Source organism: Mytilus galloprovincialis, chromosome 9 (genome assembly GCF_965363235.1).
Source record: "Mytilus galloprovincialis chromosome 9, xbMytGall1.hap1.1, whole genome shotgun sequence".
Classification (NCBI taxonomy): Eukaryota; Metazoa; Mollusca; class Bivalvia; order Mytilida; family Mytilidae; genus Mytilus; species Mytilus galloprovincialis.
The window spans coordinates 92898316-92918146 of NC_134846.1; the positions used below are offsets into that span (position 1 = coordinate 92898316).

At 31.5% G+C, this 19831-nt stretch overlaps 1 protein-coding gene across 1 annotated transcript; it reads left to right on the forward strand.

The window, feature by feature from the left end:
- Window positions 1-661: 661 nt before the first annotated feature.
- LOC143046381 (uncharacterized protein KIAA1958-like) lies at window positions 662-2903 on the forward strand. Its single transcript, XM_076219521.1, has 4 exons — window positions 662-927; window positions 1241-1398; window positions 1702-1848; window positions 2130-2903. The coding sequence occupies exons 1-4, from the start codon at window positions 734-736 to the stop codon at window positions 2822-2824; spliced, it is 1194 nt and encodes a 397-aa protein (XP_076075636.1). The 5' UTR covers window positions 662-733; the 3' UTR covers window positions 2825-2903.
- The last annotated feature ends 16928 nt before the right edge of the window (window positions 2904-19831 follow it).

The following is a 19831-nucleotide window of genomic DNA, read 5'->3' on the forward strand; positions in this document are numbered from 1 at the left end:
CTTTGTATCTATTAACTAAATTTTATCAATTTAGGATTTTTTTTAATAGAAATGAAATTTGAACAACAACTTGAAATTAAAAATGTATTCAATACAGTATTGAAATTAAAATTTCACAATAATCAATCATGATATAACTTCAACTCAATATTAATCATTATTAATTAACTGGAGCTTATTTGACTAAATACGAGTAAAACTGCCAAATCGATAATTTTGTCCTATAAGGCCAATACGGATTTTTCCGTATTGGCCCGGGTTTAGCAAGCCCAATATTAGCATATTCGATTAGCTCTAGACTAATCGGTTGAAATCCCGATAACTCTAGAGAACTACGGCTAGTGTCGTCTGACAGGAGAAAATGACAACAAAACGATGGAGCAATAGCTCTATAAAAAATATAGATGATGCGATGGATGCGTTAGTTGAAGACTATTTTCACTACGACGATTTATCTAATAGGGAGGCAGAGTACATCAAGAGAAATCTCGCGGATGTCAATGGGGAAGGAAATTTGATTCTGGAAGAAGTTGATTCAGCGAATTTCAACTTCCCAAATGAAATTCTGCAGGACATTGAAAATGCACAGAATCATGAGATTGACGAATCAGACAAAGAAAATAGCTCGAGTAGCAAGAGGTTTCGCTCTGTCATTGATGAAGACACTGACTCTTTTCTAGCTTTAAGTGTTAACAAGAACACAAAAACTAAAACAAAGAGTGACTTGAAAGTGATGCTGGATTTTTTCATATCTGTTGGAGAAATGCGTGATTCAGTGGAAATACCTGCCAAAGACTTGGACAGTCTGTTATCAAGATTTTTTCTTGGAGTCCTGAAGAAAAATGGTGACGAATATGAGCCTGACTCTTTATCCTCTATGTTCAACAGCTTGGATAGACATTTGAAGGACTCAAAAAGTAGTATAAGGTACGATTATTTTCATGTAGATTATTTGATATCTGTGAGACATGTAACTCCCTTGTCTTGATATAGCATGATAGCCTTTGCATTATTCTGTCAAGCATTATGACTCGAATATTCAGTGCCAATATTTTAATTTTAGCCTTGTGTCATTTTTTTTGGTAAAAACTATATATATCATCTGGGTCAATGTGGTTTTGATGATCTTAAGCTTGTGTACAATGAATATTCCTTGGTTTCTCTTTGCTATAAGTATAAAACATGTACATACAAAAATTACATGTCAGATATTATGCATATCTTTTCTTTAATGTTTCAGTATTAAAAAGGATCCTGAGTTCAACCACACAAGACGGGTATTAGAAGCGAAGCGAAAGGCATTAAAGTCATTGGGCAAGGGCAGTAAGCCAAACAGAGCTGAACCTTTGACGACTGAGGAAATCCAAATCTTGAGGGAGAAAGGCGTTATTGGAACACGTAAGTTTAAAAAAAATGTTGTATTCCAGCGTGTCAGTCAGTAACTTTTAATTAAACATTTTTCTAACCTTGTGGCAAACAAATTATTTTATTTCCTTGTCGCCCTCTATCCATCCCTGATTATTAAATGGTTGTTCTAATAAAAAATGTTTAAAATACACATAAGGTCTTGAACAATGAGAGTGTCTCCAGAGGTCTTTTGCATTTTGATACAGTATTTGTCCTTTAAATACTATTTTAAGTTGGATATTTACATTAAGATACATGTATTTTAGTTAAGTTCTTTTTTTTTTCTTTTTCCAGAAAACCCTGATGCATTACTGAATGCTGTGTTTTTAAATAATGCAACATACTTTGGTCTACGAGGTCGACAAGACCATGTTAACATGACATGGGGAGATGTCAAGTTAAAAGCTACATCTGATGGAAAGGAGTACTTGGAATTTAATGGTGAGATTATGTTATGATTTCCATCATTTAAATAGTTGATATTTTAAATCTTTTAGAAATCACAGAATATATACTTCTGTGGATAATGGATGTACATGTACAACAGTCCTGACAAAAGTTGGTAATTTGTGCTTTTAAGGATATTAACCATTGTTTTATATTTATCAAAACAAATCTTATTTACTATGCAATACATGTTTTTTGTTATATAAAAGTGAAAGTTTTGTACAGACAGGAAGGATAATTTTCTTTAAATATTGACATAAGCATACTTTTTTCAGAAAGAAGCACCAAAACCCGTAGTGGAGCAAAAAGCAGGGATTTCCGGGATATTACGCCAAAGATTTTCGGGGAAGGAGGAAGTAATTGCCCTATTCATGTTTACAAGGAATACAAACGGCATAGACCTCAAGACACATTAACTGATGAACATAGATTTTATTTGAGGCCTTTAGATAATAAACATGAGGAAATATGGTACACTCGCCAAACCATAGGCAAAGATAAATTAGGTAAAATGGTAAAAAATATGGCAGAAAAAGGAGATCTTCAAGGAAGAAAGGTTAATCATTCGGGACGTAAAACTTTTGCTACCACACTACTTCAAAATGGTAGACCTGCCAATGAAGTTGCTCAATTAGGAGGCTGGAAAGGCATTAGTACCTTAACTCATTATTCAGTACCGTCTATTGAACAACAGCAACAAGCTTCTCACACAATATCTAAGGTCATGTTGCCGAACTCAGATTTACAGACGACATCAGATTCAGAGGAACCTTGTGAACTTTCAAACTCAAATACATTAGTTCATAATAATTTAAATGCAAATGTATCAAATACAAATAATCAAACTGCTAACAAACATGACAACCCAATGGCCATGTTTGCAGGTGCAACTATAACAGGTGGTGTTTTCAATATTAACATATACTCAGGGGAAAGAAAGAATACTATAAACTGCAGCCAAGAGCTTTAATCTGAAAACTAGATAAAAACATGTTTTTTACTTGTTGTGTTTATTTACTGTTGATTATTTAATAAAATTGTTACTATTTTATTGTTTTGATTAAAATCCTCAATTTTCATTGATACATATTCAAATCACTACTATTGAAGTCCTGAATGTCAGATTTTCACACTATTTTCAATCTTCATATTGGCCCGGCTAGAGTTCATATTGGACTGGTTAATTAATAAAGGTATCATTGCGTAACAATTTTCATATTGGCTTAGTTATATGTCCTCGGGCAGCCATATTGGCCTTCGGCTTCGCCTCAGGCCAATATGGTACCCTCGGACCTATAACTAAGCCAATATGAAAATTGTTACGCAATAATACCATAACACTTACATAATAATATATATCAGCTTTTAAAATATAAATAAAACAAGCTGACCAAATAATCTAAAAAAATGAATTGTAACTAATATTTTCAATATTATTCAAATTTTATAAATATTTCGGAAGTATTTTATGGTAACTGGACTATTTTCACCATTAACTTAAGCCTAGTATAGATTTATGTTGTCAGTTGACTTTAGTTTATAATGCAGTGAATGTTTTTTTTATTAAGATATATATAAAATAGTATATAAAACAACTTAATAATTTTTAAAAAAAATGAGAGCTTAATTGTTTTGATTTATTAAACAAAGAATTTAATATAATCATTATAATAGAATTCCCTAGCAATCCTTGATAACCTTTTTAAAAAAGGAAATGTATTCCAAAGTAACAGTAAATTCAAGTTTTTTTTTGTCAAATTAACATGGCATACATAAAGCACTTTAATATGTTCTAATTAACTCAGTACATGTGTGTTTTACAGGTAAAAAGAAAGCCCTATTTTCTTAAATTCGTGTATTACTTATCTAGTACATACATGTATATTCGAAAGGCCTTGGTATTTAATTTAAACAGGATGTTGCAATTTTGAATCAATGTTATTTAGAATTTAATACCTCTGACCAAATGTGATCTTATTTATGAGTTTGCCCCAAGCAGAGGTTATACTTTATATTTCACCACTAATCAAAAAAATAATTTTATTCATTTATTTTATCCCTTTTTGATATAAGTTATATATAATATATTTTTTTTTATCCTAAATATAATCAGATATATATTTCTTTTATAAGGTTAAAATCTTTTATAAATTTTGTTGGCTGTTGTTATGTATGTCAGTTAAAAAGAAATTTATTTAAACAGTTAAAAAAGTAGAGGGTTTTCGGTCTAGTATTGTTCAGACCTTTGGTTAAGTATGGTTTAGACTGGAAAAATAGGTCGAGTACATGTCAAGAATGGGTTAAGACTGTTTCAGACTGGTGGAGTAATAGTTCAGACTATATTCAACGGCAAAGATAAGGGTCAAGTACGATTCAGTACAGTCAAGTATGGTTCAGACTGGGGTCGAGTAATGTCAAGTAAAAGTCAGACCAATTCAGACTGGTCGAGTAAAAATCAGTACAGTCGAGTACAGATATAGGCCATTTCAGACTTTAATGGTTTGTAGTGAAATGAAACATGATGCGTGTTGGTAGTGAAATTTTGATAGGTTGTACAGGAGAGGATCGAACGTAAACAACCATGTCTGAATAAATATATAGTTCCAATAGAAATTAATGAACTGCACATAGGTTGTTCTTTTAAGGAAGCTGGCTTGTCGTGTTTTAGATTTTTTGGCAGATTTTCGGAATCTTCTGGTGTTATCCATTTGAATACCTTGAAAATAATTGCCCGGTGACCCCCATTTTTCTTTTTGTAGATCTTTTACATGTATAATGATAAGCCATCTGTAAAAGTCTTATAAAATTTTAATTACTTTTTAACAGTTTTTGAGAACTTCAACTTGTCAATGGTAAAGCTATGAAAAATGAGAGAATATTTTCCCGCCAAAATTTCAATGGCTAATATCTCGAAAACAAGCACGATGACCTATAAATTATTTTTGCTCTTTGGATTCCTTTATTAATCCCCTATCTATATAAACTAGATTTTTGAAAAGTTAATTACTTTGAAACTGAGAAGCGAACTCCCTTAATGCAGATTCATTTGTAGTTGAGAAGTATAAAATAACAAGAATGTGTCCCAAATACACGGATGCCCCACTCGCACTATCTGTGTTCAGTGGACCGTGAAATTGGGGTAAAACTCTAATTTGGCATAAAAATTAGAAAAATCATATCATAGGAAACATGTATACTAAGTTTCAAGTTGATTGGACAGCAACTTCATCAAAAACTACCTTGACCAAAAACTTTAACCTGAGGCGGGACGAACGGACGGACGAACGGACAGACCAACAGACCAAAAAACATAATGCCTCTCTACTATCGTAAGTTGGGCATAAAAATAACAAATTTCTCTGCGTTAAACAAATTTACAAATGTAGGAAAATTCCAAGGGTCAATTTACAATACATAAATGATAGTAAAAAGTAAAGTTATTTGTATTCATCATATATGCATGCATAAAGCTACCAAGTTAGTAAGGTAGTGATCATGACTGCCATATCCAGAAGCAAACGGATGAAAAGGTCAACATGTAGTGTTATTACTGGTTTAATGAGGACCACTTGTGTTGGACGAAACGATAATTTATATTAACAAACTATATAGACATATATAAAACAGAGATTAAAGATATATGCGATGAGAAAGTAAAGTAATATGTCAGAACTGTTATAACGTTTTCATACAAAACAACTAGTACTGTGTGGGTTGTTTTTCTTGAATCCTATAGATATTTCATCATGCGGCCACGGTGTATGTTAGGGCGACTTTTATTTTATAGGACGCTTGGAATTGTTTCATTTCCATTTTTATATAACATCATTACCAGCTGTAAGCAACTGCCATATATGATACAGTACATATTAAGAAAACAATGATATTCCGAAATGATATTACAAGTATATCGAAGTTACGTATTAACTGCAGCAAAATGTCTGAGTATTGAAGAATTTACTAGATAAAGTATAATATTAATTTACCAAAACTAAATCTTATACAGCAAAATGTATGTAACTTAATTGATTAATCATAGGGAAAATGTTTGCGTTAAACAATAATTTTAAAAATACTGCAAACTATCTGAACAGTGTAACATTTATCACAGTGATAATTCTTATTTTTTAAAAGATACTAACCCGTATAAGTAGATATCTAATTCGCAAAATGCTACAGCCTTTAAATTGTGTTTAGCTAGCTACAAAATCAGTTTTAATCCAACATTTCCTACATAGAAAAGATGTCTGTACCAAGACAGGAATATGACAGTTGGTATCCATTCGTTTTTATTCCTTTTTTATTCCATTTGATTATGGACTTTACGTTTTAAAATTTCCTCGGAGTTCGGTATTTTATTATTTTGCTTTTTGCAAGCCAACAACATACTCAGATATGGTCTATGGTTTAATGATGAATGTTATATTGTCAAAGGCGAAAGACGCTAAGTGAAAACTGGGTATACTAGTGTATGATGTAATGGGTCAATCGTGTATGATATTGGCTTGGAAAAAAGTAATCGGTGTCTCTTGAATCACCGTGTCGCATTTAATAGGGACCTATCTCTAATGATGTTCGCAACTCTAAAAGGCCCCGAAATGGAAAATGTAAAACAATTCAAACGAGAAAACTAACGGCCTTATTTATATTAAAAAATGAACGAAAAACAAATATGTAACACATAAACAAACGACAACTACCGAATTACAGACTCCTGACTTGGGAGAGGCACATATACATAAGAATTGACGAACATATTTCCTGCATCTTACACTTTATGTCAAAGTGGATGTTTATGTTAAAAGGAGGCGTAGGAAGCCATGTCGGTTGTTTATTTAATTTCAAGTTCTGGATTATATGTTAATGGAACATAATCAGAAATGTTTAACTGTTAATGGAAAGTATCAATACATCTGAAATTTAATGATCTGGATCCTTTGATCTTTTTGTTTTAAGAAGTGTCTGAGGAACTTCGACTCATATGAAAATAATTAGAGGCCAACAAGGAGTGATATAAAGATTTTAGATCTATGAGTTTGACTGTCACTCTGGTATCTTTCACCGCTCTTTTATTAAGAGTAAACGAGGATTTTGTCTTAATTATTGTGTTCCACTTTGTCTATGAATATCATGATTTAATAATTTGATAATCAATGTCATCGATGTCGAACATGATAACATAATAACTAGATCTTCTTTGCATTAACTGTTATATTTCATTAATTTAATCGGCGTGCTTCCAAATAATTTAAATGTCGTGTAAAAAAATATACATATATATGATAAGTAGAAATAGTTTACCTTTTTACTTTTGCTAGAAAATACATTTTTACTTTAATATTATTGTCTTGTTTACAAAATATATAAACTAATACCATTACAAACTCAATTCCATTTATATATTCTTGTATATTCGTGTTTAAAATAAAATAAATCTATTCCAATATTAGACATTTACTGTGATAATATTAACGTCACAAAAAATACGTCTCTTTTTGTGGGATTGATAAATTCGTGCGACTCGCTTTCTATAATTTTATTGTGGTGTTCTGGTATAAATTCATTCTGTGATTTAAATATTGTAATGAACTTACCTTAGCCGTATTTGGCACAACTTTTTGGAAACTTTGGACCCTCAATGCTCTTCAATTTTGAACTTATTTGGCTTTATAAGTATTTTGATATGAGCGTCACTGATGAGTCTTATGTAGACAAAACGCGCGTCTGGCGTACTAAATTATAATCCTGGTATCTTTGATAACTAATTATATATTATTCATTTCTTTGTCTTAAATGTTCTTGTGTTTATTTATACTGTATTTCTGTCATGCAATGTTGTCATTTAACGGTATTATAAATATTGCCATTTAACCGGGAAGTTTGGCTACCCATAAAACCAGGTTCAACCCACCATTGTTATCCCAAATGTTCTGTAACAAATCAAGAATACGGCAGTTGTTAACAAACAGTCCGTTTCTATGTATGTTTGCCCTTTGTTTTTGTTGCAGTTCAGTGTTTCTGTTGTTCCGTTGATTTTCTCTTATAGTTGATATGTTTTCCGCGAGTTTAGCATGTAACCGGACTTGTTTTTGCTTAATCGATTTATGAATATTGAATAGCGGTATGCTACTGTTGTCTTTTTTAAAAACGATTATGAAAGTAACTCAAACGGTTTGTCTCTCGATTTTAATTTTTTATTCCATTTTTTAATTTGTATTTTCGGGATATTTGTTAAAAATCTAGTCTGCTTCTTCGGGTTGTATCTTGATAGCATATAAGGTTGTTGTGCTTTAGGTTTAACCTTTGTTGTATGTTAAGGTAGACAAACACAAACACACGAATATTCATTTCATGCGCAATTATTCTTCTTGAATTTTGTTTCTCTCAATAGCATATATATATCATTTTGAGCAAGCACTTACTATTCAAATACAAATTAGTTGGTTCCTTTATTTGAGTTCGCTTTTCATGTTTCCTTTATATGCTTTATGATGTGGCTCTGTACTTATACATCCCGTCATTATGTTTTTGTGCTATTGTAAATTTGTGTATTTTTGTCATTAATGTTTGCTAATTTGCTTGGTCTGTATGCAATTTTGTGCTTCATTGTTACATATTTGTTTGTTTTTATTGTAATCAAGATTATAATACAAAATTGACTGCTGTACCCCCTTTTGTTTTACATTTTTACCTATTATGTATGAATGAATGAATGAATACATAGTGTATTAGCGTGAGACATGAATATAAACAACATAAAGTACATTGAGTATTATGTCTGTTTGTTTTGTTCACACACCGTTGGAAAAATAATGAAATTTGATGCAACTGTTATACAAGCGAGAGGTTAATCTAGCGTTAAAACCAGGTTTCATTTACCATATTAAACATGACAAAATGCCCAACCACGTAAGGAATATAACGGTTGTTAACCATTCGTTTGATGTTTGAGCTGATGAATTTGCCAATTTATTATGGAATTTCTATTCTGAATTTTCCTTGGAGTGCAGTTTTTTTTTGTGATATTACTTTTTTTCAAACATTGTCAATACTACACTGTGCGGTTACAGTTAAATTCGTGTTGAATACGAGCTTCAGATTTGTGTATTCTGTTTGATCTAATGGAAATGTTTTAAAGATTAACTGTATTTGGCACAATGTTTTCGGAATTTTGGGTCCTCAATGCTCTTCAACTTTGTACTTGTTTGGCCTTACAACTGATTTGATCTAAGTGTCACTGATGAGTCGTCTTATGTAGACGAAACGCGCGTCTGGCGTATTAAATCAGGATCCTGATACCTTTGATAAGGAGATGCCTGTACTTTTCGATTTGAATTTCCTTTGAAGTTATGTATTTTTACTTTTTTTTTTACTTTATATAACGTTTTATAATATCACGGATTAAAAGGTTTCTAAATGTTAACTAAATCTTTCCTGTTGGAATAATGCTAGTGTCAATCAAACATAATTAGATTTATTAAAGATAAACACCATTCAGTATTACCTAAAAAATAAACACCATTCAGTATTACCTAAAAGATAAACACCATTCAGTATTACCTAAAAGATAAACACCATTCAGTATTACCTAAAAGATATACACCATTCAGTATTACATAAAAGATATACACCATTCAGTATTACCTAAAAAATAAGCTTGTAAAAATACAATTGATCATGATTTTTTTTTATTTTTTTGTAGGATGCTTTTAATGGCAATGCACGTACCTAATATCTATAAGAAGTATAAGTCTGGAGCTGGCATGTCAGTTAACTGCTAGTAGTCTGTTGTTATTTATGTATTATTGTCATTTTGTTTATTTTCTTTGGTTACATCTTCTGACATCAGACTCGGATTTCTCTTGAACTGAATTTTAATGTGCGTATTGTTATGCGTTTACTTTACTACATTGGTTAGAGGTATAGGGGGAGGGTTGAGATCTCACAAACATGTTTAACCCCGCCGCATTTTTGCGCCTGTCCCAAGTCAGGAGCCTCTGGCCTTTGTTAGTCTTGTATTATTTCAATTTTAGTTTCTTGTGTACAATTTGGAAATTAGTATGGCGTTCATTATCACTGGACTAGTATATATTTGTTTAGGGGCCAGCTGAAGGACGCCTCCGGGTGCGGGAATTTCTCGCTACATTGAAGACCTGTTGGTGACCCTCTGCTGTTGTTTTTTATTTGGGCGGGTTGTTGTCTCATTGACACATTCCCCATTTCCATTCTCAATTTTATGTCTGGTACCACATTACCAGTACATAGTATTTGAATCAGATGCGCGTTTCTTCTACCAAAGACTTATCAGTGACGCTCGTATAAAAAAGCTGAAAAGGCCAAATAAGTACGAAGTTGGTAAGCAGTAATGACAAAAAAACCTAAAATTTTGCCACATCCAGTTAAAGTACTGCTGAGGAAGAATAGTCTAAGTATTTCAAAAATGCAAAGTTCTGTAAAGAGGTCATTTATAGTAATGATCGTATCAAAAAAAATTGAAAAGGCCAAAATACGTTCGGAGTAGAAGAGCATTGAAAACAGAAAGAATCCGAAAAGTTTTTGCCAAATAAAGCTAAGGTAATCTACTCCTGAGGTAGAAAAGCATAAGTATTTCAAAACTTTGTAAACAGTTAATTTACAATAATGACCATACCAATGATATTTCATGTCAACAGATAAATGCTGACAACTGGGCTTGTGATACCCTCGGTGATTAAAATCTCCACCAGCAGTGGAATCGACCCAGTGGTGGTAAATAAACTCATCACAGATAACAGGATTCAAATGATGTAATTGTCAAATTCGATTGATATTAAAAGAAACATCCTTTAGCATATTATGACTCAGCATTAAAAGTTTTGAAATAAGCAGAAAGCATAACACCGATAAGACAGTAAAGAAAAATGTGTTTTGAATACACACATTCAAACATTGCCACCGAGCGGCTTTGATTGATAATACGGCATTACCGTAAAAATTACATAAGATTTGCCATTATTATCAACTACACACGATCTCCTGTTAAATGAATTATCTGTTCTATTCTTAATTATAAAACAAAGGACTGTAATAGATTTATAGTGTTATTTCTTAATGCAAAACATTAAAATATCCGATGCCATCCTGCTCAATTATTAATGTATCAATACACGCAAATAGTCCTTTAGCAGATACGATAGACTTTTAAACTGTTAAACTTTTATAGCATAATTGCACATTGTTTTCACTGTAGCAAACAATTAGATTTGTTTAATTGCAATGGTGTAATGTGTAAGAAATGAAATTTTGCATTTCAAGTTTTTTGCAGGTTGCTTATAACTTCTTTATAAAACCTCCATTACATTTGCATTGATTTAATTTTAAGCATTTTATAAATTTCTTGAAATTGCCTGTGGAGTGTTTTTTATTACCTGCGAGTATCGTATGAATGCATGGTTAGATGCATTAGCGCTTTCAAGTTATGTTTATACAAAGAGTCAAGCTATTTTAAAGCTGATTATAACAGTGTCATCTTATGTTTGAGATTTAAGCGGTGTAATAATAACAGAGCCCTTAATCATTTGATCGATTTCGTAATATATTTGTTATCCCTTTGTTAGTCTTGTATTATTTTAATTTTAGTTTCTTGTGTACAATTTGGAAATAAGTATGGCGTTCATTATCACTGAACTAGTATATATTTGTTTAGGGGCCAGTTGAAGGACGCCTCCGGGTGCGGGAATTTCTCGCTACATTGAAGACCTGTTGGTGACCTTCTGCTGTTGTGTTTTTTCTATGGTCGGGTTGTTGTCTCTTTTGCACATTCCCCATTTCCATTCTCAATTTTATCCTCTCACTTAATGGTGAACTTGTTTATTTTCTATTGAGATTGAAAATCAGAAAAACAACATATACATTTAAGTATGCAGTCACATTTTCCACCAGTTACATAACCACTACTTAGTCGTATAGAGAAAATCATAGTTAATAAATTTCGGTCGTGCATGTTACATTATAGACTTTTAAACAAGAACAATTACCACAACCGAAAACGAGGGATGATATTGGTTTCTCTGGAAGAAGAGTTAATATAACCGAAAAGACTTTAAAACTGCTTCAGATAGTTATACAATACTATAAATACCCGGGCAAGCTTCCATAAAAGGTCTGTTCTTTTGCTTTTTGTTTTTTTTCTGCTCTTTTGTGAATTGATGGAAACCCCATATCCTCTTAGCTTCTATACCTGTGGATATTTTGGTTGAATTAAAATGCCTAATCTAAAAAAATAAAAGTTAATTAAGATGATGCATACCTCGAAACTACTTGAAAACATAGGGAACGACGCAATTCAAAAATTTTTTTATCTGACAGTTACAGAATAAAACATCAGATCATATTTTGCATGTTCTATTCTATTTCTAATAACAACACAGAAAACATGTATTGATTTAATTATCAATAGCAAAACCAAAGGAAATAAGTTGTCACAACTATAGACGATACTTCCTTTCTATCTTCCAGAAGTCAGCCAATAATTACTTAAATGTATAAAACAAAATATGGGACATCAAAGAATTTCGGATGTAATTTGTAAAACTTTTCTGTAGAGTTTGTGATTTATAAGTTTAACATGCAAAGTTAATTAGATATTAAAATAATGATATATGATTATGATCCTTTATGGAATATATCTTTGAAGGAAGATCTCACCAGGTATTAATCTATAACTCATACAAATCCAGTCATTCATATATAAACTGTACAATATCAATAGACGTTCATTGTTGGAAATTATCAAATTATTCCCACCAGCTTAAGAAACAAAATAATCTTACTTGTAATGCAGCAACTGCAAAAAGAACATTATAAAAAATTTAAGTTTAAAGGCATATGAAACAATGGGAAAGTCCCAAAATATCTGAAGAAAAACCAGGTACAGGTATTTTCCATAGTTAAACGTTTAACTTACATGAAAGTAAAAAGTTGTTTATAAGTACGTGACATTGACAAAGTTGGACAATTTTACAAAATTTAGGACACAATAAACAATAAAAACATAAAGCGTTATTCATGTCAAACACAAATGAATAACATATTCCTTTCTTATTCTATGGTCTTGCCATCCACACGTTTTGAATAAGAACTTACAAGTATCTATTTGTTTTCAAATCAATCTTTTTTGCAAATGCTGAAGTTGTCTGTAGCACGTTATTCAAAAAGGGCTGGTCACTAAAATTGAATGCATTAGGAAAAAATTGCAGACGGATAAACAAATATCAATATAGTCATGCATCAGTAAAATCAGTAACCAGCTGTAACTAGTAGTTACCAACGAGTAATAAGTGATGTGTGTTTTCTTGCTACAATTACGGTTTGGTAAAACATTTGAAGACCATCCAGCATTCAAGGTTTATTCTGTGGATACTAGATCTTCACGTCTGTTAATTGTTATTGACAAACATATTTCAAGAAAAAGCAACAACTGTGACAACATTGTTTCTAAAAAAATAACTAAACATCTTAACTCAAATGTTACACTCCTGACAAACTTGGGTAGTCTTCTTATTGTAACCATAGTATTCCAGCAGTGGAAGTTCAGGGTCATATGAATGCACCTGTGCCAAGCTATGATACTAAACAAAATATATAAAGCATGCAAGATGTGCAGAAACATGTTATTTCATGTACAAAGCCATTTTCTGGCAACATATTGACTTTTTGTAACATTTTATTTTTTTTTCACAAACTTATTTTACTTTCTTTATTCTGTTCGTAAAAATGTAAATAGGTGGAAGATTTAAACAAGAAATCATAGTCAGGATGTAATAGTTTGAGGAAAAATATTGTAAGTAAGTAAGAAAGTAATGACTTTATTTAAAGAGGGTGACTCAATTAGCTTTCGCTAATCTACCTTGAGGACCTCACAAAAAACAAACAGTACAAATATTACAAAGCTTACAGTTTCTAACATATTATGTAAATGCACCATTCATACTAACTATAAATTGTCTGTAGAACAAGAGAAAAATAAATTCATCTATATATATATATATATATATATATATACAAATCTAAATTGAAAACTACGTTCAAACCTATGATTGTGTTGGATAAAAACCGAAATTTTTATACGTGTGCATGTAAAACAAATTTCGTTGTAGAAGGGTCTAAATACAGCACAAACAACATTTTCCAAAAGACCAAAAAAGTGAAAAAGTATATTTAAACAAAACGCATTTGACTAACAGGTCGAACAACTGATGTTCTTTAACCCTGCTGACTGCCATTGGCGATAGCCAAATAAAATTGATCACAAGATGAAACAAAATGGATCTTAATATAACTTTAATACTAAACAGAAAACAATTAACTAGTGGCTAAGTTGTTATGGCACAAACATAAGGTTTAATATTTTTTGTACACCAGATCCGGATTTCGACAATAAATGTCTCTTCAGTGATGTTAGGGATCGAAACGGTATTTGGAAGGCCATATGTAATGTACCCTCATTTTAAGATAGACTCTTGTCACGTTCTTGAGTGTCCTATATGTGGTCTCCAATATGTTGGTGAATCTATGCAGCCATTTCACAAACGCCTTAATGGCCACAGGAGTGACCTCACAAAAAAACCGTACATTCCTGTCAGCCAACACTTCAGGTTACAAGATCACAATCTGAAAGATTTTGATCACATGAAGATCCTTGTGATCGAACAGGACTGTACATGGCAACATAGGCAAAGAGAGAATCGGGAGAGGTTTTGGATAAAAGAACTGGGCGTCCTCCATCCAGAGGGAATCAATAGAAAGAAATAACTAAATTCACAGTCTGATGTTTATATTATGATATTCAGGATTTTGGATTAAAATCAATCGACTAAAACTTACCTGTATTATTACTGATCGATGTTTACACCTTATACATTATATATCAGTATTGTTAAAACATTTAACACTGATGAAGGCCATTTGTTGAGCCTAAATATTTGCAATTATTGTATAATTTATATCATCTGTTCAGTTTTTCCATCTTTGTGCGATGATATTAAACACTTTTTAGTGTTTTGTTTTCCATCTATTTATCGGTATTGTTACACAATCTTTTAGACTCATATAATTTTTCCTGTTTGTGTAGTATTGTCAACTCTGATGATCCAATACCTATTAAGTTTACTGGTTGGTAGATTCTTACAGACTCTCTCTCTCTCTCTCTCTCTCTCTCTCTCTCTCTCTCTCTCTCTGTATATATATATATATATATGTATATATATATGTATATATATATACATAACATACAAATTATTAGAATATTTGAGTAAGTTGTTATAAATCATTTATAGTCAAGACATCAACACATTTTTGTTTAAAAGTGTCCAGGTATTCACAACATTTTATTTCATTTGGTAGTTTATTCCAAAGTATAGATGAGCTATATGCAAAAGATTTCTTTATTGAATTTGTGTTCGGTCCTACAACAGCTAAATTATTATTTGCAGATGACCTTAGATTTCTAGTATATAGGTTTACAATTGGACAACAGAGTTCCTTTAAGTAATCAGATGCTTTATCGTTTAGAATTTTATGAACAAGAATAAGTTTATGATATGAAATTCTAGATTTGAAATTCAACCACTTTAGCTCTTTAAATAAATTTATACTAGGTGTTAGTATTGGTGCATCAAGTATAATCCTTGCAGCTCTTTTCTGCATTTTAAGATTTTTTTTATATCCATCCTCATAGCAATTTCCCCAAATTGAGCGACAAAAATCAAATATGGGCAGAATATAAGCAATATAAAAAAGCTTTCTACTACTTATATCCAAAAATGTCTTAATTCTAGATAGCAGTGCGATACGAGAACTTAAGTTTTTACATACATAGTCAATTTGAAATTTCCAGTCCAAATTTTTGTCAATATATACACCCAAAAGTTTCTGTATTTCAACAGGTGTGATTGGGCTATCTTGTATACATATATTCATATAATTTCCTAGCAAAGTCCGTTTCTTATTTGTTCCAATTAACATAGAAGTAGTTTTGAAGGGATTTATAACCATCTTATTGTTCGGACACCAATTATTTATGGTGTTGGCATCGTAATTTAGTTTTCTTTCTATCTCTTCCTTATTTGTTCCATATGTATGAAGTGTTGTATCATCAGCATACATATCAATGGCTGTATGAGTGGTTTCTAAAGTCATGTCATTTATGAATAAGACAAACAAAAGGGGACCTAAAATGGACCCTTGGGAAACCCCATATTTGATACATTTAGATTCTGAGGCTGTATTACCAGAGCACACTTTTTTGTTTTCTATTAGACAGGTACGACTCAAACCATTTTATTGAATGATTAGAGACTTTGTATAAATGTAATTTATGGCAGAGAATGGTGTGATTAACGAGATCAATTGCCTTTTTTAAATCTAGAAAGACTGTTCCTACAACATAACCATTATCAATACATTTGAGCCAGGTGTCAATTAATTTGGTAAGGGCTGTCTGACATGAGTGGCTAGATCGAAATCCAGATTGTGCCTCATGTAATACTTTATATTTTGACAGATAAAGATAAAAATGTTTTGCGACATGTTTTTTAAAATTTTTGATAGTGTAGGAAGTATTGATATAGGTCTGTAGTTTTCTGGCATATGTTTATCACTTTTTTTTTAAATATTGGAGTTACTTTAGCTAATTTAAGATTTTCTTGGAAAACACCCTCTAGTATACTTAAGTTTATTAATTACGTTATACTTGGGACTTAAGCTTCCGATGACAATTTAATGAAAAACGGACCAACTTCATCAAGTCCAGTTGCTTTTGATGTTTCTAGTTTAGAAAGTAATTTCTTTGTTTCGTCTAGTTTAATAAACGGAATCGTAAATCTAACACCACCGGGTATTTTATCTTGAACATAATCATTTAAGTTATTTGCTTGATATTGCGAGTTATTTGTAACATATTTATCGCCAATTGTTGTAAAGTGAGTGTTGAAATGATTTACTATATCTTGTATATTATCATACTCTTTATTGTCAAAATTCATGGTAGATGGAATATCATTTTGGGTTTTGGGATTTAAATCTTTGAGTGAAGCCCAAATTTCTTTAGGTTTTTTGTGTTATTTTCTATTGCTTGCTTGAAATAGGACTCTTTAAATTTTTCTATTAATTTAGTACATTTGTTGCGCCAATAACGGAATTTTTCCTAATCCTTCTTGCTTTGATGATGGTTTCTTTTCTTTTGAGCGTATTTTATCTCATCGGTAGGCCAATCTGGTTGGCGTATATGTTTAATTCTTTTTACTTTGACAGGAGCGTGCCTGTTAATAACTGACAGAAATAGTTTATACCACATGTCAGTGGCAGATTGAATGTCACTTATTTGTTCAATTTGAGCAAAATTTGTCTTAATTAAATCCTCCAACAACTTGTTTTCACTAAAGTTTTTGAATCATCGATACCGAATTTGTTTATGCTGTAAGCTTGGAACATCTTTTTGGTTTATTTTTCTCGTAATACATACTGGATAGTGATCACTAAGGGCTATTTTTGGGACATTTGTTTCAACTATATTTTCAGGGTTGTTAGTATAAACATGATCAATAATAGTACTTGATGTTGATGTGATACGGGTTTGAGTATCAATTAATGGTACAATGGATTGTGTTAGTAAAAGATTTTCCCATTTATTGTTCAAGTACTCCTCCCCCTGTAAAATCGATATTGATATCGCCCATTATTATCATTTCTAGTTCTAATTCATTTGCCTTCTCGATTTCCTTTTCAAATTCATCAATCCACGATTGTGGCATATCAGGAGGTCTGTAGATAAAACATATCAATAGGGATTTGAAGTTTTTGAAATGAATCTGAAGCCATATACTTTCCAGTGAACTTATTTCTAAATCAGTTCTTCTTTTGTATTTTAAAGAGCTAGAAACGTAAGCAAGTACACCCCTCCCTTTTTCTCACTTGTTTCACATCGATCTTTGCGTTCAAGTTCAAATTCAAATTGTCCAGTGCAGGATGTTTATTCAAGATTGTCGATATCGCGATATCTACAATGTTAACACGATATTGTGTCAACATTGTTTACATTGTTTGAACCCTTATATAATGATTACATCGTTGACATTGTTAACTTCGCGATGTATACTATTTTGAAAATGTATTGTGTTAACATTGTTTATATCGCAATGTTTACAATGTTAAAATGATGTTGTGTCAACATCGTTTACATTGTTTGAACCCTTGCATATTGTTTACATTGTTGACATCGTTACCATTGCAATGTAAACAATGTAAACACGATGTTATGTAAACATCGTTTACATTGTTTGAACTATTACATATTGTTTACATCGTTGACATTGTTAACATCGCGATGTATACAATGTTGAAACGATATCGCGTCAACATCGTTAACTTTGTTTGAACTCTTATATATTGTTGACATCGTTCACATCGTTCACATCGTGATGTTTACAATGTTGAAACGATATTGTGTCAACATCGTTAACATTGTTTGAACTCTTATATATTGTTTAAATCGTTGACATCGTTAACATAGCGATGTATACAATGTTGAAACGATATCGGGTTTTCTACATATTGATATTTACAATGTTAATACAATAGCTTTTTTGTTGTTAAAAAAAAACCCATATAAATGCAAACTGTATTCTTGTTATCTACAAACTTTATTGAATAAGATTAAGGAATAAAAAACTTTTTTGCAGAGATGTTAAATTGATATCTTTAAAATAATTACACTTATTATTTTGTTTTAATTAGGTTGTAATGTGAAATGAAAACCTGATACTGGTAAAAATAATAAGAACAGATAATTAGTAATTTGTAATATGTCATTTAAATAAGGTACAGGACTAACACTTAGATTTTTTTTCTTTTTCTTACAAGTTGGTTCCTATTAAACATTTCAGACAGTTTTAACATAAACAAATTATATTTTCCATTAAACATATGCTTAGTTGCATATTTATATTTTGCAACGAATTGGAAAGTTTGTTCACATGCTTCTGTGTTGATTTTTTAAAATTGTTCATCTGTGTACGGGTTGACATTACGTCGACACCACTTGTGTATATGGTTGGCAAAATGCATTTTGTCCACAACTATGCTCAATGCTGTTAGAAATTGCGACAACCGGCTTCTGTTCACTCTAATTGGATTCATAATGAATTTCTTTAAATGGTAAGCACCATCATATGCCAACAGGTTCGGGAAATGTTTTAATTCCTTTGCAAACCAAACTTAAAACATGTAAACTTGAGTTGAAGATTCACATCCGTACAATTCTTTCATTCCATTTATTATTCCATAATTATAAACTGAGGCACAAATTCCTGCTGTTTTACACTTTTTTAAAGAACCCATTTTCTTTAAAGTTTTGCAATATATGTATACAATATAAACACGATGTTGACACAATATTGTAAACATCGCGATGTATACGATGTGAACGATGTAAACAGAAAGGGATAGACTTTATAAACAATATAAACACGACGTTGACAAGATATTGTTAACATCGCGATGTATACAATGTGAACGACATAAACGGAAAGGTATAGACTTTATATATATAAACACGATGTTGAAAAGATATTGTTAACATCGCAATGTATACGAGGTGAACGATGTAAACAAAAATCTATGTACTCTATATATACAATATAAACACGATGTTGACACAATATTGTCAACATCGCGATGTATACGATGTGAACGGTGTAAACATAAAGATATAGACTTTATATACAATATAAACACGATGTTGACACGATACTGTTAACATCGCGATGTATACGATGTGAACGATGTAAACAGAAAGGTATAGACTCTACATATTCAATATAAACACGATGTTGACACGATATTGTTAACATCGCGATGTATACGATGTGAACGATGTAAACAGAAAGGTATAGAACATATTGATAGGATACAATGTAAACACAACAACGACACTATAAAG